The sequence below is a fragment of the Centruroides sculpturatus genome, unplaced genomic scaffold, assembly GCF_000671375.1.
Source record: "Centruroides sculpturatus isolate CEXI.00-Female unplaced genomic scaffold, Cexi_2.0 scaffold120, whole genome shotgun sequence".
NCBI lineage: Eukaryota > Metazoa > Arthropoda > Arachnida > Scorpiones > Buthidae > Centruroides > Centruroides sculpturatus.
Window position 1 is genome coordinate 633,807 of NW_019384554.1, and position 24,816 is coordinate 658,622.

General features: G+C 28.4%; 1 protein-coding gene across 6 annotated transcripts in view; it reads right to left on the minus strand.

Annotated features, from left to right (window-relative positions):
- Positions 1–133: 133 nt before the first annotated feature.
- LOC111623773 (N-acetylglucosamine-6-sulfatase-like) overlaps positions 134–24,816 on the minus strand; it is a 30,689-nt gene continuing 6,006 nt past the window's right edge. For 2 of the 6 annotated variants that reach the window (XM_023366475.1, XM_023366476.1), the window contains exons 3-12: positions 20,410–20,613; positions 18,015–18,080; positions 17,834–17,929; positions 17,131–17,304; positions 8,650–8,732; positions 7,392–7,510; positions 6,585–6,688; positions 4,160–4,363; positions 3,112–3,222; positions 135–1,110 (exon numbers count right to left, since the gene is read on the minus strand). In XM_023366475.1, the coding sequence (XP_023222243.1) occupies positions 985–1,110; positions 3,112–3,222; positions 4,160–4,363; positions 6,585–6,688; positions 7,392–7,510; positions 8,650–8,732; positions 17,131–17,304; positions 17,834–17,929; positions 18,015–18,080; positions 20,410–20,613 (1,287 nt within the window). In that variant the 3' untranslated portion in view covers positions 135–984. Of the gene's footprint in view, positions 1,122–2,617; positions 3,016–3,111; positions 3,223–4,159; positions 4,364–6,584; positions 6,689–7,391; positions 7,511–8,649; positions 8,733–17,130; positions 17,305–17,833; positions 17,930–18,014; positions 18,081–20,409; positions 20,614–24,816 lie in introns of those variants that run through there. The other 4 variants (XM_023366471.1, XM_023366472.1, XM_023366474.1 and 1 more) reach the window with 4 other exon arrangements.

Consider the following 24,816-nt stretch of genomic DNA (forward strand, 5'->3'; position numbering starts at 1 on the left):
ATAAGTAAATTCAGTTACATTAAAAACATTTCTTATTACAATAAATACTAAATCTAATTAAAAAAAAATTGTAAACTATTCTGAAAATGCTTTTTCTTATGAAAAATTAATGAGTTTCAGTGGTTGTAGTTTTCAAATAAAGTTTTTTTTTTTATAATAGTGAATGTTTGCTTCTAAAAACTTGATGAAAATATTTACTTTAGATATCTTAAGATTATTTGAAACAAATATAGATGCATATAGTAAATTCAGCCTGAAAGAAATATTTTTACTGAATTACAGACAAGATTATGTAGGAAGTAAAGATAACATTAATTAGTAAATGAATTATATTTTCTTGTGCAAGTATTATAGAAATGATTAAAGTACTAATATTCAAAATATAAATTTATTTGGCCTTTATACAGTATCTTAAAAATTGGGTACAAATGGAATATACTTTTTCATGAATTTACTATGATATACAAACTTTTAAATAATGATTGCAGATTATTTTATTACTTCAACATGGACAATACACATTAAAGGAAGGAATGTCTTTCATATTGATTTTATTAGTGTGAAAAATCTATTATCTTAAAATGATCAATCTAATGAGCAATGAAAATTGGAAAAGCTATTATATATATTATATATACATATACTTCCAATTAAAAGAAGTGGATATTTTGCCATTTTATGAAGGAAGAACCATATTTTTTGGATGTGTGACAGAATTTATTGCTTTGTCTTGTCATTCTTAGTGCCTAAAAGATAGGCATAGAAAGAACACTTCTTTTCATTGCAGATCTGATGTATCAAGTTAAATCACCAATGAAAATACAATATCTTAGTTTTCCACTCAAATTTATTTATGAAAAATTTTTTTATTGGCACCTTTCTGAAAATATAATTTCATAGTATAACATTCTGCCTGAACTTAAAGATTTTCTATAAAGAACGCAGGGAAAAATATTGACTTAATTAACAAAGATGCATTATTAATTAACTGATCAAATTTAAAATATGTTGCAGATACTTATTTACAGATTGATATTTTGAACAAAATTTTCCACCAAGATTCTTCAATTGGTATGGATCAGCAGTCAAATTATAAGATTCTATAAAATCCTAGTAAAAAACTAAAATAATCAGATATTATATATATAATGTTAAAAAATATATAATAGTTCTGATAACACAACAAATCTCTCACACATACTGAATAATCAAAAACATCTCCACATCTATCATATTATTTTGCCTCCTCATGACAATAAATGGGAATTGTAATAGTTTTATAGCTATAAATATTTTTAATTTAGATTTTAAAAGCATTTGACAATATCTTTAAATGTATAAGTTCTAAATTCAAACATAACAAAACTGAATTTGTTCTACAGATAACATATTACAATAATTTATTCAAGTAGAACTGTATAAATAATGTTGTCTCATTCATCCCTTTTTTACAATAAAATTAAACAACAGAGTTTATCTAAATTAAGTTTAATGTTGGACACCTTGTAGTATATATGAGAAATATTTAAGAGAATGAACAGTTGAAGTTGGTCAGAAATTAAATCATCACAAGTAAATATATATTGTGACTTTAATTTGAAGGTGGAGCATATACTTTAAATTAGTGTGTTGTGCCAGTCATCTAACTCCTTTCAGGGGAAATTTTTGAATTGAAATAATGTAACTTTTGGTTTGCATACAGAACTGGAGCCTCCTGCCCTTAGATGAAAGCCAAGACCAGATATGGAAAGACTGTCCTTCCTTAATTTTGAGAACAGAGTTAGATGGATGACAGTGGAAATTTGTAGGTCTACGATTTTTTCAAATTGCAGCCCAATAAACAGGATACTAAGTTTTTGCTGTAGACTGCTCTAAATAGACTCACACACAAATTATTTATTGGATTTACAAGAAATTTCAAAGTTTTTTCCTTGTATTAATGATAAAACAAAATTGTCACCAGGGAGAAATTGGTATTTTAAGCAATGATAATACTAGTTTCCTGGTTTCACATCATAGAATCTCTATAAAAATACAAGAAAACCTAATGTGGAATAATGTTTCTAAAAGAACATTTAGAATGATAAGAATTGCATGGTCTTTAAGACTAATTGTCAAATTGTTTTATCAGAACAGTTCTGTTACTTCTGTGTTAGTGACTTAACTTTTCCACACTTCCTTTGATGAGCTAATTTCCACAACTAGATTGTTAAAAATGATTTTATAAAATTTGAAATAACAAGTTTGTTGAATATTAAATCTCTGGAAGGGATTAATAGCCTGTTCATGAGCACTGTTAGTAACCAGTGATGTTGCTATATCCTCTGAGGATGACATGGAACCAGTGGTATTTGTTTTTGTTGAATGTGGAGACATCTTGTAATAAGTTTTACATTCTAACTCAGATGTTAGACAGACATTTGCATTACTCGAACTAAAATGGAGAGTGGCCATGGAACATTTTATGAATTGACGAGGCTCATTTCCATCTGTCAACACCCACAATTGTATATAGACTAGAGAAAATCCTCATGAAATTGATGAAAAACTGCTGCAGTTTCATATCTCTGCTCATCCTTACATGACTTTTTTGAAGAACTTGAATCCAGAAGCCTTGTATTTTTGATACTGAGTAATCACATAATTTTAATACTTCAGTACTGACAGTGCTCTCAAAATATTGCAAAGCCAGTTAAAAAGCTGCTAAGAAAGATGTCAGCAGTCACTTTTCTACAAGTGGGCCATTTCATTCACCCAATCTAAATTCATGAAATTTTTAGTTATAGAGGCATTTAAAGAATGTTATCTATTGTGAAGACAAAAATACCAATGAATTTAAATCAAAGCATATTGCATGTGTTCTTAACCTTTCACAAGAGATTTTGCCATCAATGATCAAGATCTTAAAGTACAACTTTTGTAACTAAAAATTTTTCCATAAATTTGCTTCTCGTGATGTCAATATAAGATTTACAAGAAATTTCGATATGGGTTTAGAACAATCTAAAGCCAAAACTATTTAAACAGGAAAACTTATTTAATGGAAACTTATATTTTACAAAATTATTTAAAAAAAAAAAATTTTAAATATCAAATTTTTAATATACTTACCTTGTTATCTTTGAAGATGCAACATATTGCATTCTCTTGTAATGATAAAATTCTCAAACATGAATATGTATTATTCCAAGAATCTTCACATATACAATCGACTTCACATGTCTAGAAAATTTTAAATTTATATTATTCTGTTACTATTTTTATTACAAGAAAACTTCTTTTGTAAGTTTAGCTAATTAATTTATAAATATTGTAATTATATATTTAACCAGTCTTCAGACTTGGATTGTACTATGAGGTAAATTGAAACAGAAGGAAAAGGTGTTCATATATCAACTCTTATTATATTTTTAATATTAAAACATTCATTTATTTATTGTTGTCTGTTCAAAAGAAAATAATTCATCTATTAATTTCATAAATACAGTATTGTAATAATTTCTGAAATTAACAAACAAAGACTACATAATAAAGTCTTTCTTTATCCTTTCTCACACCTCAGGAAAATAAGTCTTACGGCAAAGTTGATTAGAGGCTTCTTGTCTGCCTTACTATGTTACAGAACTTTCCTCTGGAGATGGCACAAATAAAAAATATAATATACATTTAATAAAACTGCCGGGACAGTAATTGTAAAATTAAACAAATGATTAACACATTAAGCATGTATTGCAAACGTGCAACACAAATTGAATATCTTACGCTTCTCTATCGTGACACTTAATGTGTTAAAGATTATTTATTTTCTTTCTTTCACAATCAGTTTTAGTAAAAAAAAAATTACTTGGATTATTTTTAGATACTATATTATTTAAAATGATAATCGAAAATCAAAATGTTCACATAATATATTAAGTTTGTGTGATATAAATTTTTTTTTTTTTATAGGATCAGTGATTATTGATCTATATTAAATTAATAGAAAAATAATTTTGAAAAATAACATTCAGTATTTTTTTAATATGTTCTCCTTATTTAACTACATGCAGCTCTCTGAGCAAAATTAACTAAATTTATTAACTTTATATTCATTATTATTATTATTCATTCTCACTTTTGTAATGTATAAAAAGTATAACATATAACAATTGAAACTTACGCTAACTCCAGAGTTCAAATATTGAGGACATCCATTTATTTCTTTTGCCGATTCGCCTTTATGTTCTACAAAAAACTGATTTCTCCAAGATTTTGGTTTCTTGTATAATAAATTTGCAAAAGACGTTCCGTCCATGTCGTTTGGTATTTTGATTCCGGCCAAATCCATAAATGTAGGAGCAAAATCGATGTTTAAAACAGGCTCCTTTTAAAATTTATAATTGAAACTATAAGTATATGCAATTATAAATTAAAGTTTATTAAATATTTTATTTAACAAATAAATACTAGTAGATGCCCTACTGTTCCTGTAAGATAAGAAGTCAAATAGAAAAAGTTAATTTGGAATTTAATGTTAAATTAAATTAAATCCACTTCAATTAAATAGAAATATATATATATATATATATATAGTTTCATCTTGCACATATAATGAATAATAATTATTATTAATAATGATGCCATTGTTCAATGAAAGTATTGTGTAATAACAATCATGCAAGTTCAACCACCTGTAAGCATTTCATAGTGTAATTTTACAAATCATTTTGTAAATGGAACTATATTTCTATCCACGTAAGAGCTTGTTCTTATAAATGGAACAAAATTGGCATTATATTCAGCAAAGTACCTAAAACAATTCACTATTTAAAGTAAACAAAGTTTATATGGTTACAATAAAATAAAACAAATTTGTCAAAGGACCTTAATTGAATTCCAGGAAGATTTAATTCAAAATAAAATGTTTGGACTAAAGATATGCATGCCCTCCTTGACAAAGCTTCCATCATCAAGAGATCAAAACATTCAAACTCCGTCAGGATACTTGAAGTATTGGAGATATTCAAATTGAAAAAAGGGCCATTGCTTTAAAAGACAAACAACTATATTACACATGACAATCTCTATATGATCATGTGACTAACTATGACATCATAACAGATATATTATGAAGGAGAGTTTAATAAAAAAAAAAAGGAAATTTTGTCAATACAATATCGGCAGTGTTAATTGTCAACTTTTCTACCTGAGAGAGTCTCGTGTTCTCAGTGCTGAAAGAGATGCTTTATCATGACCTTCTGGCCATATTTTGCCATTCTAAAATAACAAACAAATGGCTGATTCAGGCAGTTGTTGCCAGTTCCTCAACCACTAGTTTGCTTCCTCTCTGCTGATAGAGAAATATCTCCTCCGATAACACCTATCTTCAAACTGTCTCTTAGTGCCAAACTCTCAAGTGTCAATCATTCCATAAAGATGATCATCTCTTCTAACTCCAGGTATTTAGGGCAATCTAATATAATCTCTCCTCTCTCGTGAACGCTTCGGTGTCGCTGTAGTATTTAATATCTACTTGTCTCGCTACTGACAGTATTTAGATCAGATAACATATAATAAATGGATATTTGTTTTTTTTAACTTGTCTCAGAGTGCTTTTCTTCCATAACGCTGTCTGATCAACCTCCATCCTGAGCCGACTGCCTATGCACGCAACTACTTGCATAATGAATTCAAACAAAAATAAACAGCCATTGCAGCTTCTGTGTCTGCAGATGTCCAGTGGTGTCATCCTGATGCAGCATCAAAGAGGTGCTGACCCTATGGTCACACTAGTGTCAGGAGTCGGATTTTGCATGCAAGTCACAAAATTATAACAATGTTCTCATTTATGTTTAAATAATTTGGTTGATTATATTTTAGTAAATATAACAAGTTTTTTATGTATTTCGAGAATTATTTCATAAATTTTTCCAAAAAGGTCATCATTCTATTCAAGCATTCCATCATCAAATATATGGCTGAAAAGACTAAATCTTACTGGAATTCAATTAAGACTCTTTGACAGATGTGTTTATTGCTGAATTATTCCAGTCTCCTAAATGGTATTGGAACTCCATTATATGGTTACCATGGAAATGTCACCAAACAGCAATTGTATCAGTACATTTATATTTAATTTTCATTGACACAGCAGTATAGTGCTCTTATAGGCCAAAACAAACTAACACACAGAAGAGTGCTCTTATAAGCGGGGCTAATTTACAGTTGGAGTGTGCCAGTTATGCCATACTAACAGATAAAATAAAAAATATTGATATGTAGTACTGACAGTTGCTCAGTAAAAACAATTCTTTATGTTTAGTCACAAAAAATGTATACTGGCAGTAATTTTCTAAGAAGAAGCAATGCTTATAAACAAAGCAAGTGTTTCAAAATCCAAAACAAGCAAGTTTTGCATATAAGAGCATGCTCTTATTTGTGTGGAAATACAATGGGTAATCTTAAATAATGATGTTATAATCAACATTAATAACAAAGTTTGTACATTTGTTTTTTCATTGAATTTTATAAAAATTAATCTTGTATATAAAAATTCTGACATTAATTTTTAAAAAATCTTATTTTCTGACTTATTATTCATTTACCATTAACTCCAATTTAGATTTTATTCCCGGACCGCGAACGATGAGTGGCACTCTGATATCGAATTCATATAATTGACGTTTGTCTTCTGGAAGAGAAAACTGTCCTAAAAAATAATTTTATAAAATTTTAAATCATAGAATTTAATATCTTATTAAGAATACAATAAAAATTTACAAAAGTAAATTGATTTATGCAAAAAATGATTTGAATATAAAACAAAAATTCAAACAGGCATTTCCAGGGCAATGCTTATGGTACTGCAGCACCTCTTGATACCAAAGAAATCACTTTTGTTAATTTAAAATAAAAATAAACTTTGATGAGTAAAGCATTATTCTTATAATTGATGCACATTATACACAATAACAAGATAATTAATGATAGAACCATTCCATTTTTTATTACGATATTAATATTTAGAAACTTAAACTTTAATAACTTTTTATATCAATATAAATTATGACAAGAACAAATATAAAAAGACAGTTTTAGCTGAAACCAAATATTTCAAAATTTCCATATTGTCTTTATTTTGATATTTATTTCTTTAAGAACATTTACTTTAAATTCTTTATTTTTCTTTTTTTAAACAAACTTAAATCTGATACTATTACAGTCGACCCCCCTATAACACTGTTGATTATTCCATTTTATATGAATTCCATGTTGTACGAGTCACTTAGATTTTACAAATATGTGTGCCGAGCTGTGAACGGCTCACGTATTTGTAAAATCTAAGTGGTATATAATATAATAAATGAAGTTAATAATTTAATGCATATAAACTTCTACATCTAAATGATTACCTAAGTGGAATCCATTGTCAGACGAGAAAATAATGTAAGTATTATTCAAAATGTTCATTTCTTTTAAAACATTTATTAATTTTTCTACCATATCGTCGACAGTTAATAATGTCCTCCATCTAAAAAGTAAAGATTTCTATATAAATTAAATCATTATTAAACCTAAAAACAGTAAAAATATTTTACAAGTTAAATTATTATTTAAGAATTAAATTAAATTAAGACACTTCTAAATTGCATATTGTCATATTATATTAGAATGAAACAATCAATCTTATTATTCAATACTTTCCAGCTCAGTTATATACGTTGTGGACTAAGTGATAAGGCAAATTGCAAATTGTGTTTAGTATCGAATTTTAAAAATTCATGTGACCAGTAGTTAATCTTGTGAGATTTTAATTTTACTTTTGCCTCTTAAAATATTGTTTTCTTTCTTCTTTGAAAAAAGTAACAATCATGGAGCAATTATTAATTGATGCGAATAACTGCTTCAACAACCAATTAAATGAGTTAAAAGATCAGAACAGTCAAATTGTTACAAAATCAGCATATTTGACAATGATACAAAAAGTGAAAGTGTCAAAAATCAAAGTGACTTCGAAGTTACCAGAAGAATATGCATTTATGTAGATATGATGTTGTATCTATCGGAGAAATAGGAAAATTAATTGTGTCTATAAAAGAAAGTAATGTGATTTTACATTCAAACTGAAGAAATATTTCAGACTGCTTGATGTCCATATTGCTATTGGCCATAGTAGCAGAAACCACATGGAAAAAGAATTAAGTATGAAATATAAAAATATTACAAGGGAGATAATCATGATTTACTTGAACTTCTGTGAAATCTGTCAGAAAAAACAGCATGTTTGTTTCATGTAAAAAAGATCTAACCATGCTGAAAATCATTTAAAAATTTCAAAAATAAATATTTAATTGGTACTACTGCACTACTCATGACAGTCCAGTATGGTTGTTTTATATGGATGTTGCACATCAGCAGATACCATATAAAATAAAATTCTGTGTGAATTTGTGTTCTCAAATTTTCAAAGATAATTGTATTGACACTTACTCAACCATTTACAATTAAATAAAAGCATTTTAAACACAGTTTAATGTTTTTTTCATTGAATTTGATAATAAAAATTTTCCCATTAGGCAGGTTTTCATTTTATTCATGTTCTGTTTTGAACAGGTTTTGTTCTGTGCATAACATTTGAATAGAAAAATTAAATATTCATAAATTATTTACCTTTCTTTAAAAATATTATCAATATATTTAATTACTTTTCCAGGTAATGGATTTGGTGGTTGTCTTATTAACCAATGCTTATCCTAAAATGTAATAAAACTTTAAATTATTAAAATTAATACTGAATAATTATAAAATGTTTATCAAATTTACAAATCTAAATTGCCAGATTTATACTTAAGTATAAATCTGGCAATAATCAATCAATCAATCAATCAACATTTATTTGTTATGGCTTTCGCCTTTACAAAGGGGTTACAAGATCTTGTAACATTGACAAATACAAACATTGTTATACATGGTTTCAAAGATATTAAAGCTTAATTAATAATGTTATGTTAACATGTTAAATAAATAACAGAAAAATTTATAAACTTTGAATAGCATGTCAGAGCTTAAACTATCATCGTATAAACAATACATATCAAAATCAGTTGTCAATAAATTATCCCTTAAATGTTCAGTAATTTCACAAGATACAAATAAGTGGTTTTTAATACTTTCACAGAGTCGGTTACATAATGGGCAGTTAGAATGGGCGGAAATATTCATTCTACGCCTATTTAATACAATAGTATAGTCATTAAGTCGCAATTGAATTATCAAAGATTTAACATTATAATTTAAATTTGACAATAAATAATGTTGAGGTGTCCATGGAGCTATTAAGGAAGTCTCATAAAACCCACTCTTTTGCTCAATATATTGAATATCTTGAGCCCAATATTTATCTTTTAATGACTGAAGTATTTCAACCATAAAAAGATTTTTATTTGAGAACTGAACATAATAGTCAGTAGAATAACCCAATTCAGACAATAAGTTTTCAACTGAGGAAGACCAAGTTACAAACGAAGATTTTCCACCTATTAATTTCAATTTATTATAAATCAACTTTCTAGGGTCATAATCTGGTAACTCCAAAATTTTACTCCAATATCTAAAAATAGTCATTGTTAAATGTATAGCCATTGGTGGACGACCTAGTTCAAATCTTAAAACAGGTCCAGGAACCGAACAATTAATATGAAATATTGATCTAATAAATCTCAATTGCGTCTTCTCCAATTTATCAACAAAAGATGGTCCCCAAATAGGGAACATATACCCCAAACTTGAACGTATCAAGGAATCAAACAATTGATAATACCACTTAATGGAAGACTGCTTCATTCTAACCATAAGCTTTATTAAATTAGAAAGCTGAAGTTTATATTTCAAAAACAATTTATCTAAGTGAAAAGAAAAAAAACCCTGTGGAGTAAAATAAATACCCAGATATTTGTAAGACGAGACAATCTCCAACTCAGAGTTAAATAAATAAAATTTATCAGCTTTCCCCAGTCTACCCCCTCTCCGAAAATCTGGCAATAAGTACTGTATATTTAAATTATTATTACCAATAAGTATACTTAAAATGCTCACAAAATATTAAAAGAATACTAAATTAAATTGTTAAAGTGTTTTCACATTATGTCCTTTTTTTACACCTCAGGAACAAAGTCATCACTGCTGTAAGAATGTTATCTTGAAGTTCTCATCCACCCTCAATGTGCAAAAAATTAAAATATTCCCTCTGGCAACAGTGCAATTATAAAAAATATACAGTAGTAATAACATTTCCATGACAAAATATGGAGACATTTCTAATTTATTTTAGTGTTTCTTTTAATATTTTGTGAATTTTTTTAAGTAAGTAGCTATACTTTGTTTTTATTGGATAGCTCAAAACAATAACACAAAGTTCCAAGTAATTTTGAGCATTCTGGGTCATCATCTGAAAGAAATCTGGTTAGGCATCCACGAAAGACATCTTTGATGTTAAAATTCGAACACAATAACTTTTAAATTTAAGCAAATACTAAAACTTTAAGATAATTGCTAACTCATGAGCAGTAAAGCTCTTAAATACATGTTTCCTTTTTCAATATAATTTAAAAAGGAAACATGTATTTTAAACTAGAAATGACATCCAGAGTAAAACGGAGATGACTTTTATTCTGGACATCATTTCTAGTTTAAAATCTGTAGCACTTATATGAATTACAAAGAAAATTTGATATTTATTAGTGTATATTCTGAAGTTATAACACAACAGTAAATACAACATGAAATTTGATTTACCAGTTTGTTCCAATGGTATTAAATAATTACTCAGCCATCAATACATTTATGTATTCAAATATAAAACAATTATTTATATATCTTTAAATTTGTAATAATATATAAAACTATCTAAATTGAGTTTAGAAAAATATCATAATAATATTTTTATTGAGAGACAAATTGAACACTGGTTCAATATTGTGCCAGCTCTTGGTTTAGCATTCAGGTTTGTTTTAATTAAAATTTGTCATAATTATGTAATTGAAAAAGTTATGATAATTTATTATTTTTTATGGAGCCCTGTAAATACCAGGTATCTTTATTATATTAGACTTTCTACTTAAATTTTTCATTCTACTTAAATGTAAATATTTAACTAATGTTAAAAAACTAATTACTCAAAGATACTATAAGATAATAATTAGAATGTGCAAAATTGGAAACTAAAATAATTATAAACATCTTTTTAATTAATTAAAAAAATAATTACTTTGATAATCATTTATGTGAATAAACTTTTATTACAATTTTATAAATTACAAACATTATAAAATTATAATTAATTTATAGATATTACTTGATCAGTCAAAAATAAACTGAAATTATTTTGTTAAAAAGGAAGCATTCATGCTGGAAAAACAGAATTTGGAGGTTATATTAAGAGCATTGACTATTAATATTTTGCATACATTAGCAGCATGCTACTACACAACAGTGTGGGGAAGCTACTCCAGATAATGTTGTCCTCCAGTGAAATCTCATCCAAAAAGGGAAAGCATTCAGTCATTGAATTTCTGATGTTAGAGAAAGTTAATTCCAGTGAAATTCATCATCAATTGGTAGCTATTTATGACAAGAATGTGTTATCAAAAATACAAGTCTTAGAATGGGTCAAGAGGTTTCATGCAAATTGACACTCAGTACTGGACAACTTGAAAACTGAAATTGGAAATTGGCCATCACTGATGCTATAAAATATTGCTGCTGCAAATGTCTTGATCCAGAGTACTGGCCCATCACTGTTGATGAAGATTCTGACCATTTGTAGATTAGTCATAGCTTGGTTTATTCAATAATGCATGATGTGCTTAACTAAGAAAAGTGTATGCCAAATGGGTACCTAAAGTTCTCACTGAACACCAAAAAGAAAGCAAATGGCAATATGCCTTCAACATCTGCAGTATTATTCCCATGAGGGAGAGGACTTCTTGAACTGAATTATGACTGTAGATGAAACAGTTTGCACTCAGTATGTGCCCCAATATGAGCAGTGAGCCAAGGAATGGAAACATATTGGATCCCCAGGAAGAAGAACTGAGAATGACTGCTTTTTAGCCAAAGTTTATCATAATGATCTTTTTTGACCATCAAGGTCCACACCTTGTCCACTTCTTGAGTAAAGATGAGAAAAGATCACTTTGTAATCTTATGCAGAGATCTTGAAAAACCAACTGTCAAGGCCATCAAGTTCAAAAGGCCAGGACTTCTGAGTAAAAGCATAATTTTTCTTCGAGACAATGCTAGATATCATGTAACCAAACATACCTTAATCACCTTAAAAAAGATAAGATGGAAAGTCCTCAAGTACCCATCTATAGCTCTGATTTGTCATCCTGCAACTATTTATCTTTGGAAGGATGAAAGATGCACTCAGTAGTAGAACCTTTAAATTGGATGCTGATGTGTAAAAGATGAGTTCACAAGCAGCCAAGTTGTTTTTGTGAGAAGGAAATAATAAAATCTTGTGAAGTGATGGGATATTTGCCTTAACTAGAGAGAATATTTTGAAAAATATTAAATGATGTACTTAAAAAAATATAATTCCAATTTCTTTTTGACTGAACCAAGTAATTAGATTTCATAGTGACAATCTAAAAATCAATCTCTGATAACAGCTAAATTATATTAATAAATAAATACAGAGCTGCAAGTGACAGGCGAGACTGAAAATAGATGAAAAATTAACTAGAATTTTTTAAAAAGTAACCATATGATAAACAATGGGTATATCCAGTGCATTCAACAGCTACATAGCAATTTACTATTACCATCAAATTATCTTACTTAGAACCTAAGCCTGTCTGACTATGAGATAAAGATTACTTTGATAATTGCAATAGCATTATTTATTCTGAACAATAAGTTATTCAGACTAAATAATTTTTCAAGACAATAATTATTCAAAAACTGTTAAATTGTGTGCATTGTTCAAAAATAAAGAATTGATCTGTAAGTTGTGACTTAAGAAATCAATATTTTACAAGTATGATATTCAAAAAACTACTTCTTGAGTAATTGGCAATGCTCAAGTAATCTAATACAAGAATCACAAAGATAATTTTGTTTAATTCACTAGACCACCATCTGAACAAGCTGTACTGTTCTCCTTAGTATCACTGGATAAGGAGACATACAGTAGTGGCCAAAAGTAGAGCTACCCTTGACGTACGTTTTAAAAAATGCGATCTCTATTTTGTTCACCATCTACTACATAATTAATATTGTGATAGTTGAAAAGAGTACAAAAAAAGAGTCAAAATACTCAATTAACTCAAACAGATTTTATTTTAAATCTGATTTTTGGACAAAATATTAGTATTTTATGGTGTACCAGAGCTTCTGATCACTGCATCACATCTATGTTTCATTGAATTAACTAAGTTGTCAAGCAGTGATTTGGGAGTCTCATACCATGCTTTTGAATGGTAGACCACATTTCATCCAGATTCAAATATGTATGCTGGCATATACAGCGCTCAACTTCATCCTAAAGATTCTCTATGGTATTTAGGCCTGGCGATTGGGATGGCCATATCATAAGATTCATCCTTTTCTGTTAAAACCATTGCTTTATCAAATTTGCTGTGTTTTGTGTCATTGTCCTGTTGGAAGATCCATTTCCTTGGCATTGAATGATGTGCATGAGGAAGCATTTGATTCTGCAATATGTCTGATAAATGGTTTGATCCATTATTCCATTAATTCTATGAATTGGACCAATTCCCTTTGCAGAGAAACATCCCCATACCACTATGCAGCCATCATCATGCTTTATTATAGGAACTATGTATTTTGGGTCATATGTTCACTGGTCATCTGACATATCACATACCATCACTAGAAAAGATACTGAATTTAGATTCATCACTCCATAACACACTGGACCATTTTTGTTCGGTCCAAGTGATGTGTTCATGTGCAAACTCTGATCTCAGCTTTTGTGTTTTGCAGAGATGAGTGGTTTTTTTGATGGTCATCTCCCATTTAATCCAAACTAGTCAAACATCTTCGTACAGTCCTTAAGCGTATATCAGGTTATCCACTTCACATTTAATATGCAAAGCAGTCAAACAGGAGTTGGCTGCACTCGTATGTGTGATCAAACGATCCAACTGTAGTGTTGTTTTTTGTGGTCTACTTGACTTTTTGGCAGAAATAATGGTCCCATATATTTGAAAACACTTCACCACTTTCGCAACAACAGTTTTATGCACATTAAAGATTTTACCAATTTCAGTAAAGGTCTTTTTTTCCTTCAAACACATATCTACCATTCTTTGTTTGATATCATTTGATAATTGTATTCCTCCAGACAACTTAGTTGATTCAATGGAATGTAGATGTGATGCAGTGATCAGAAGCTCTGGTTACCTCACAAAATACTGATATTTTGTACTAAAAATACTGGACAAATCTGCATACTTTCTTTGGTAGCTCTACTTTTCTCATAGTGTAAAATATGTTTTTATATTTGTTTTTTCTTTTGTAAATCAGATTTAAAATAAAATCTGTTTGAGTTAATTGAATACTTTGACTCCTTTTTTGTGTTCTTTTCAACTATCACAATATTAATTATACTAGTAGCCCGGGATGCCCCCTAATGGGTGTTCTAGCAGCAGCGGTGTCATTCTGTGGTATAAATAATAAATTTATATCAATAATAAAATCCTATTACAAATAAAAAATATATATAGATACTTATACATACTATAATAATACTTGATATATATAGATACTTGCAACATGGCATGTTGGTGGTTTTTTGTTTTGTTTATTGAGAACTGTCTTAATCTTACCAATTTTTGGTTATTTGTTATATATATATATATAACAAATAACCAAAATGGATTACGAATATATATATATATATTCGTTATAATATTCGTTTAATAATAAATTCCTATTATAAATGAAAATAATAATATACTGAATTTATTGTTAATTTAAATAATAGTTAATTTAAATGGCTAATGGCCATTCTAGGCATTCCATTACAAATTACAGATATACAAACAGCATGATCAATGACATATATTATTAGATAGTAGATGGTAAACAAAATAGAGGTCCATTTTTAAAACATATGTCTAGGGTAGCTCTACTTTTGGCTACTACTATTCCTATGAAAAGACAGTATCACACCATCAACATCAATCTGTTTATACTGTATATACCGTATTTACTCGTGTATAAGACTATCTCACATATAGGACGAGATGTGACTTTAAAGATCAAAATAAAAAAAAATTAGATTTATTAATACATTTCTAATTTTATTTAGTTTAATCACAAATAAAATATCAAATGCATGTAAATACACACATTGTCCTGCAAAAATTACTGGCATTTTAAACTTTAAGAAAAAATCTTGTAAAACCGGCAACATAATTTGTTCATGTAAAGCTGGACAATTGGGAACCAATTTTGCCAATTCTTAACGGATGAATCCACTCTCCGTTGATTAATTACACCTATGAGTTTCTCCAAATTCTGATTTTCAAATAATCATCTGTTTTCACATGGGAATGGATTAAAACTTATATCAGGCTCCCATGTGATTTTGAAATTTCAATTTGGAATTCAACAAAAGCTTTGCTTTTCCTATTGCTATTTGTCTTTACTCTTGACAATACACAAGAACAACTCAAACAACCAGATAAAATACTTTTGTTTTTAAACACCAGGGGATGAGCATTCAGTAAAAAATGTGAATAAACAGTTCACTTATAGCAAAAACACAATGAATCCTTTGCTCGCACGTATAGGATAACCTAGGATTTCGAAGCAGTGAAAAATGAAAAAAACCTTGTTTTATATGCAAGTAAATACGGTATATTGGGATAACAAAATTTTTCATTATTTGATTTTGAGTGAATATAAGGTATACCTGCTGTGTAGAGTGTACTCATTTCTATTTCTAATTTTTATAATATGCTATAAAATAACACACAATACTCTATTTCTAGACTCCATAGACAAATGACATCTGTGAAAATGGAAGTGCTTTCAAGCATGATGCCACTGTAAATAATGTTTTTTCTGAATATTTTTTGACTTTTTTTTGCACATTTTAATTCATATTTTCTCATACAGAATGTGTACTTACTTGTTAAGAGAGAAATAGTACCAAAAAGTAACCTACTGAAAATAGGGAAGAAATAGCAACTGGAAATAAAAAAGTAACCCACTTACAGCCTTGTAAATACTAATGTATAACATTTATAATGTAAAATTTATTACAAAAAATATCAAGAAGCATTAGTTATTTTTTTTTATCTCTTAACTTTTATATTAAATAATAAAATTTGAAAGCAAAAATTAAAATAACTCTAGATTTTCATAGCTTAAACAAATTCAAAAATTAATGAAAATTAATGATAAAATAAGAGTTTTATTCCATTATAAAAGTTTTATAAATTTAATTTAGTTCCTTTAATATACAGTAATACCTTGGTTTTCGTTGATTTTGGTTATTGTCGGTTTCGGTTTTTGTCGATTTTTTCCGCAAAAAATTTGCCTCGGTTTTCATTGGTTGCCTTGGATTTTGTTGGCGTGCCCAAGTGAGCTCACTGGTTGTTAATTTTGTGAAAACAAAAGGTGACCCACGCGTTTTTCTGCTCAGTGGCATTGTTTCTTGTATAAGCATTATTACACTGTGCCTCTAGCCAAACAATTCCATTGCTTTCCTTTCCTTTTAGCTCCATCATGGGACGAAAGAAAGCTTCCAGAGCCAGCAGTCCTTCAAAGAAGAAGACCAGGAACACAATTGAGTTGAAAAAAGAAATCATTGAAAAATATGAGAGCAACATTAAGAGTGCTGAAATAAACCACTTTTATATTCATTTTATATTAATTTCTTATTGTTTTTAGTACTAAACACTATATTTATTCTCTATAAAATATGTTTTTGATTTATATTTTGGAATGTCTAGAACGAATTAATTGGATTTATATTCATTCATATGGAAATAATTGCCCTGGTTTTTGTCGGTTTCAGATTTCGCCGTTGTTTTTGGATGGATTATAGAAGAAAACGGAGGTATCACTGTATATGTTTGTAATTATACAAAGAAAGTTTCAGGTTTTACTACTTACCTTTTGTGCATGAATATTGAAATTTGGGGTTCTAGGTGCATGCTTATCATTAAATCTTTTTTTATATTTATCCTCAGGTATGTAAGGTTTATGAGGTGAAGGAGGAGCAAGCATCATGAAAAATGGACCTTGTGGTAGTTTGTAAGATTGTAAAAATTTCAAAGCTTTAGTAGTCTGTACAATATACACAAATACAGTACATATAGTTATATTCATTTATAATATTAAATAAATTTTAAACTAAAATAAGAGTTAGGGATTGTATTAGCAGTAAATGGTTTAGTGGAAATTAGTTAAAAAATGCATCAGTAAATATACAAATAATTTGATATTTTAAAAATAATTTATAACTATTGTCACTTCAATAAAATTTATTAACTTAGATAAGACTAGACTGATATTAAGTGAAGCTAAAAACATTCCAAATCATGTTTTTATGGCTTTTATAATTGTTATCATAATGATTATTACAGCAACTATAGTTTCATCATTATATTCAAATCTTACACTGAAAATGTTATCATTAAATCACATATTGATTATTTATAGTTTTTATAGATTTTTTTTCCAAATTTCTAGAAAATAAATTCTTGAAAACATCAAGTTAGAAGTAAAATATTAAGTTTTGTGAATTTTTCATTGCATTGATAATCAAATTTAGAATTAACTTAAATTATTTCAAAATTTAACTAAAAATACTTGCCATTACAGTGGTTAAATAATCTGAACTATCATCTCCATGAGATTCAGGTTTTCCATTTACAGAAAGAGTATAATTATAATATTTTGAATTACCAACCTATTTTTGAAAAATATGATATAATATTAATCTTTGAAATAATTATTAATAATTTTTTGTAAATTATAAAGCAAATATATAATACCAAACCTATCCAATTATCCCATCCTGGAGGAATGTGTGATACTCCACCAGAGGCTTTAAATCCATACTAAAATTATAAATAAATTAATCATTATACAGTATGCATATATATATATTTTAATTTAATTACATTAGCAAAATTGTATTAAAGATAACAGTATAAATAATGAATACCATAAAAAATTACAAAAAATATCTTTTAAATGTTGGAATCAACGATCGAAATTATTGTCTAATGTTATATGACATTGTTACGTACTGTATAATGCATTGTGTCGTGATGTTTTGTAAACGTTCTTCCGTTATGTAATAAAAGGTTGGTGGCGCTGTTGACCCCTCGGGGAGTTGTTAGAGACAGTGACCTTGTTTCACTCTCCCCTTTCCAGCACTGACCTTCCGTGAGTCAAGACTGTGTATTGTGTGTATTCTTTGTTATATAACCAGTTACGCAAGTCTAACTTGTTTTTACTAATCTCTCCGACAAGCAACATCTAGTCTAACATTAAAAACCATCTTGTGGTATAAATTATTAAAATATAACAAGCAAAATCAAAGGATTCAAGATTTATAATATCTCTAGTATTTTTGATATGTTTAAATATATTTTTCACTCAAAGACAAATGTATCAAGATTAACAATACTAGAAAAATTAAAAAATTTATATCCAACACTGAAGTCACAAACATACTTGTCAATTAAAATTTTACAAATAATAATGTAAGGATAATAAAATTACATAAAATATTTAATTTTTAAAACTTTTGAATATTATAATTGAATCTTTTTGATGTAATCAAAGATATTATTAGTTATTTATTATTATTATTAGAATCTGCATGTTTCAAAACACAGTAAAAATACATTTATAAGCTTTGCTTACCATAATCAGAATTTTGATTACAATTATCATAATCTTCAGCTAAATAAACATTTTTATGCTATATTTTGTTTGTACTCTTAGCCTAAACATTTAGTTCATATTATTTAATCACTATCAGTTATTGTTATCAGTCTTATCCGATGCTCTAAATGTTTTTTGTCATTTTGTCATTTTAATCCTTATTTGCTCACAATACAGTAGTTTAAATTGATGGCATTTCCTACTTCAATTATGTTATATGAATTAATAATGATGATTATAATTAATAAATTATCAAAGCATACATTTTTTAATTGTTTTAATGTGTCCTTTTGTTAGGGAATACTAAACTAAAGCACGTGTTGATATATCAAATTGTGTATGTACTGGCAAGACTGCTCGAAACAAGAAGAGACCTGTTTTCAGTTGCCTGCCAAGTTATGGATATGTGAACAAGTGCATGTACAGTGGGTGATCAATTAACGAACAAATCGGATAACGAACACTTTTGTGAAAGATTTTTATGTTCGGACAACGAACACCCCACAGAACAAACACAAGAAGAAGTGACGTAAAATAATGAATACCGATTGGTCTTCCCTCCCTTGTCTTCAGGCAACAATTTGAAACTTTTCAGAGTGCGGGAGACGTCGACATCAACACTCAGCCCTGTATATACCGATCGGATAGTATTCCTCCAAACTTTGAAACTCTCCCTTGTAATTCCAGCCTTTTATTTTTCTGACAGAAACAATTCTTTTATAGTATTCGCAAGACTGTAGGGCGGGCACTCGTTAAATTATGCGTCGGTTTTTATTTTTTAAAGGTGAGAGTATAATAGCAAAGGTAGAGAGTGAGCAGAAGATGCCTAATGTTGCTGGGCAGTATGGCATGAACAGGTCTACAGTAGGCTGCAGTTCAATCTTATTTAAGAAAGATACAGTAAAATCGAGAAGACTCAAGCAGCTAAAGGAATAACAAAAAGATGATTGCGTTTTATAGGGTGTCAACAGAATGTACACTAAGAAGAGATTTTTCGAAAAATTCCCCCCTCCCATGGGGGAAGTGTTATACATTTATAATAGATACATTTTGAGCCACAATAACGCGTGGCAAGGTCTGCTAGTCTTTTATATAAATTATTTAATTCCATTTTTATTTCTATGAGAACTAAGAAGATGGAGATTAAATATTTAATAAAAATAAACTTGAAATACTTGAATGATATTTATTTCTCTATTAATTTAAAGAATATTTTACAAAATTTAAATAATAATTTGTTTAATTCATTAGAGAGATATAGAATTATTACTATTGTTTATTCAAATATGAAAATATTGTCTGTAAAAATTACCAAATTTTTGTGTAAATAATTTCATTAATTTGAAAACAAAGGAAAATTTTGCAAATTAAAAATCAATCAAAATCAAAATTTGATTGATTCTACAGAATGTTAGAATATTTTAATTTAATATGAAAGGTTTAATAAAAAAATTTGTAATTTATAACATTTTTATCAGAATTGGTTATAGGTACCTGATTTAAATATTTTCCAGCATAAAACGTAGTATAATTTTCTTTTTTTAGGTAAGTGATGAAAGTCGCCTTTTCAAAAGTACTTTGCCACAGTTTTGAAGAACAATTTCCGCTTATTGAATTATTAACAATTCCATGATTGTGTGTATATAAACCTGTTAAAATACTTGCCCTACTTGGACAGCAAAGTGGGGTTGTAACAAACTAGAAAAAAAAGAAAAATAATTTATTCTTATGTATAGAGTTCCATAAAATATACAAAATGCAGATATTCTTCATATAACTAAGCTTATCACATGCATAAAAAATTTATCAGTAAAATACTTTAAAAACTATAAATAATTTTACTTAATAATTACAGAGTATAACAATATTTCAGACTCTTTGAAATCAATCACAGTAACCTAAAACAGTAAAAAGTGACCTAAAAGGGAGAATTAAAAGAGATATTAGTAAAATAATAGATATGAACAAAGAAGAAAAAATACTAATAAATAAAAAAGAATATTATTTTTTAAAAGGTATAATACAGTTAATAAATTTTTAAAAGAAAATAATATAATTGTCCTTAGAGCAGATAAGGCAGAACAACTTATTTTTGTTGATAATGAATGGGAAAGAAACAAGAGATTGGAACTGGTCAAAAATGAAGAGTTCATAAAACTAAAAGAGGATCCTAGGACTGAAACAATAACAAATATAAATAAAGAAATTAAAAAAGATACATAAAGTAAAATGGATAGATACGAAAGAAAAACAATTTATATTGAATTCATCAAACAGCAGAACACTTATTTTAAAAATTTGATTCAAAACTCATAAACCTGGAGATAAATGTAGATTGTTAGTTGATTTCCAGATTTCTATTTTTTTGTATAACTTAAAACATAACCTTAAAAAAAGAAACTACACAATAACCCATACTCTGATTACAGATTAACATTGGCAGATGAATTAATTAACAGAATATTGAAAATAAAATTTGAACCTACATGGTAAGCCTAGATGTATCCCAATATAAAAAGGAAAATGATAAAAAAAAAAAATAAATAAATAAATCTTACAAACACTGGATTTACCATAAAAATATGTGAGATCCGGAATTTTTACCGAATTTTCCGATTAATATCCAGCATTTTTCTAAACCCCCAATTAAATTTTCCTTTAAATTCTCAACTAAACCCTAACTTAAAAAAAAGGGAAAATTCCGATCTCCCCTTTCGTTTAAAGTAAACATCTGTCCATTTCAAAACTAATCCTACATTCCAACTCCAAAGTTGATAGTTAGCATGGGCACGGGAACAACTTTGACCCATCTGCGTACGTTTTACCTCACAACAATTGGTCACCTGACCATTCTCCCACGCCGAACTTATAAAAACCCCTTCCTTCCTCTTCTCGGGGGAATCGTTCATCCGCTGTCACTTTAATACTGTGTCCTACGAATATTNTAAATAAATAAATCTTACAAACACTGGATTTACCATAAAAATATGTGAGATCCGGAATTTTTACCGAATTTTCCGATTAATATCCAGCATTTTTCTAAACCCCCAATTAAATTTTCCTTTAAATTCTCAACTAAACCCTAACTTAAAAAAAAGGGAAAATTCCGATCTCCCCTTTCGTTTAAAGTAAACATCTGTCCATTTCAAAACTAATCCTACATTCCAACTCCAAAGTTGATAGTTAGCATGGGCACGGGAACAACTTTGACCCATCTGCGTACGTTTTACCTCACAACAATTGGTCACCTGACCATTCTCCCACGCCGAACTTATAAAAACCCCTTCCTTCCTCTTCTCGGGGGAATCGTTCATCCGCCGTCACTTTAATACTGTGTCCTACGAATATTGTGTCTAATTAATATACTGTGTCCTATCAATATTGTGTCCTGAAAAATTATTATCCTTATCCTACCAACCCATTGGATATCAAAACCTTTTTCCTTAAGAATATTTAAAGACATAAAGAGGTATGGAATAAATTTTTGTGAACTCTCTCTTGGTCCTTCGCGTTTCAGGGACTCAGATTTTTCCCTTTGAAATTAGTTATTGTAATATCTATGTAGCTAATAAATCGTTGTTATCCTGTTAAATTGGTGTCCTCTTTTACTCGTATATTGTCGGTCACCTTACCGAAGCACTCCTCCCTCCGCCACTCGACCCGAAACATTTAAAGTCCATTACAGCGGGAAAAGAATACCTTCCATCCATCCTGACAGTGAGAAGGTTTAACAACCGGTTGCCGAATCAGGAGACCTACACCCTCCCCGGCGGTTCACAAATACAAAACCTATGAACCTTATAAATGAAATTCCACTACAGTTTAATGCAGATAATATATAAACGTTTTGATCTGCATTAAACTATACTGGAATTTCATTTATAAGGTTCATAGGTTTGCATTTCTTATGACAGTCTTACAATGTTCAAACACTGGATAGACAAAGTCGGATCAAAAATTAATTCAGTTAACGTATTTCAGTAATTATTTTAAAATTGATAAAAGGTAATTCTGCCAAATAGATGGCATTAGCATGGGTTCCGTGATAGGACCCAAACTTGCAGAAACTTGTATGAATACAATAGCTAATAAATTTGCTAATTTACCAGGTATAATCCTTATAGTAAGATATGTTGACAATGTTTTATTTTTGTTAAAAGTTATATCTTAAATCATAACATTACAATAGGGAAAAGTAATTTTAAAAATGCTATGCTTAAATATAGAAAAAAAAAACATTGTGATTTCTTGTGTAACCTACAAAAGTTATTGATAAAAATAATTTTATGTAATTTTAATATTACAAATTTTTACATTAAGTTATTTGTGTTTTATCTATCTTCTTTAGTTCATACTATAGTTTTATGAGTTTATAGTCTTTGTGTTAGAGTTCTTTTTATATGTGTAAAAGAAAGAATGGGAGAGTTGAAAGAGTTAAATTAAGTTCTACAGAAAGAGTAAGCCTTGTCTTTTATAAAACTAAATACAATTTTTAAGAAAAATAAAAATAAATCTCCAAATATTGTTAGAAAGTATTGGCTGTACCTGCTTTCAAATTGGCTTTAACCACAGATAAACAATTGGCTACATACAGGAAATTACAGTAATTGATATACAACCAAACAGTTGGATGGTCAAAACAATTAAGGAGTCAGCCTACCATTCTGGGAAACCCAAGATTGAATCCAGACAGAAAATCCCAAGAATTTTACATGGGCAATCTGTCCCAGATATATTAGACTCTGTTCCTCACTGTCTCTATTATGGGCCCAGCCAAACCAGTAATGAATATTATTAAAAAGACTCTCTTAGTACCTGTAGGGTAAAAAAAAGTCAAAAATGAAAAATAAATAAATAAAAATATATAGGGAGCCTGTGGACAAAGTAAAATTTTTCTACCTTAATATGATATTTTAAAGTTTTAATTTTTAGCTCTCTGAAAAAGGAACTTCCTCTATAACATGCAACTCTATTGTTCAACTTTTGGACATTCAGTTTTCATACACAGTTTTAAGAATGCATTATATGCAAAAGTCAAGCATATATCCTAAGTATCAATAACACGGTGAAATAGTTTATATGATTTTGACAAAACAATGGACTATTAAACCACATAATAAAATATTACATATTGGAATATAAAACCAGATAACTGGATCATAGAGAATATTTCTCACTAGAAAACTCTAGATTTAAATTTAAAGCCTTGGGTACGTCAGACAGGTAAAATACATCTTCAAAAGAGAGGCAATTCAAAAACAAACAATAAACAAAAACAATTGATGTGTATAGTATTAAGCATCTGATTAAAAAACAATTACCTAAAGTTCCAGGCAAAAAAATTTAAAAAGTAGAAAGAAATGGATGCACAAAGGATTGCTTTACTCACATTAAACTTATATTACTTAAAAGTAAATATAGTATATCCATATGCCATTAATGTAACAAACAAAATAAAACAAATATTTTATACCATTTATTATATTTATTTGCATATATATACATATATAATATTAAAAAACACAATATTAATAAATGTATACATAATAAATAACAAATGAATAATTGTAAATTAGTTAAATTACCTAATTGAAGGTATGGAAACTACATTTGTGACAGACATGTCACAAATGTGTTGACATCTGTCCTGTGTGTTAAAACTACATCTTTTCAATTTCAATTCAGAAGTAAATTCTATTTCAGAAAAGGTAAATTTGATTTCAGAAAAAGTAAATTTATTTTCAGATAAAGTTAACATCAATTTTAAGCAATGATAGTTTTTCGAATGGTAGTTATAGAGTTTAGCTTATGGGTTGGATTTAAATTGCATTAATGCTATATTAAATTGTTATGAATAAATTGGCAAATTACTAGATAAAAATTAACTGTAGCATGTAGTTA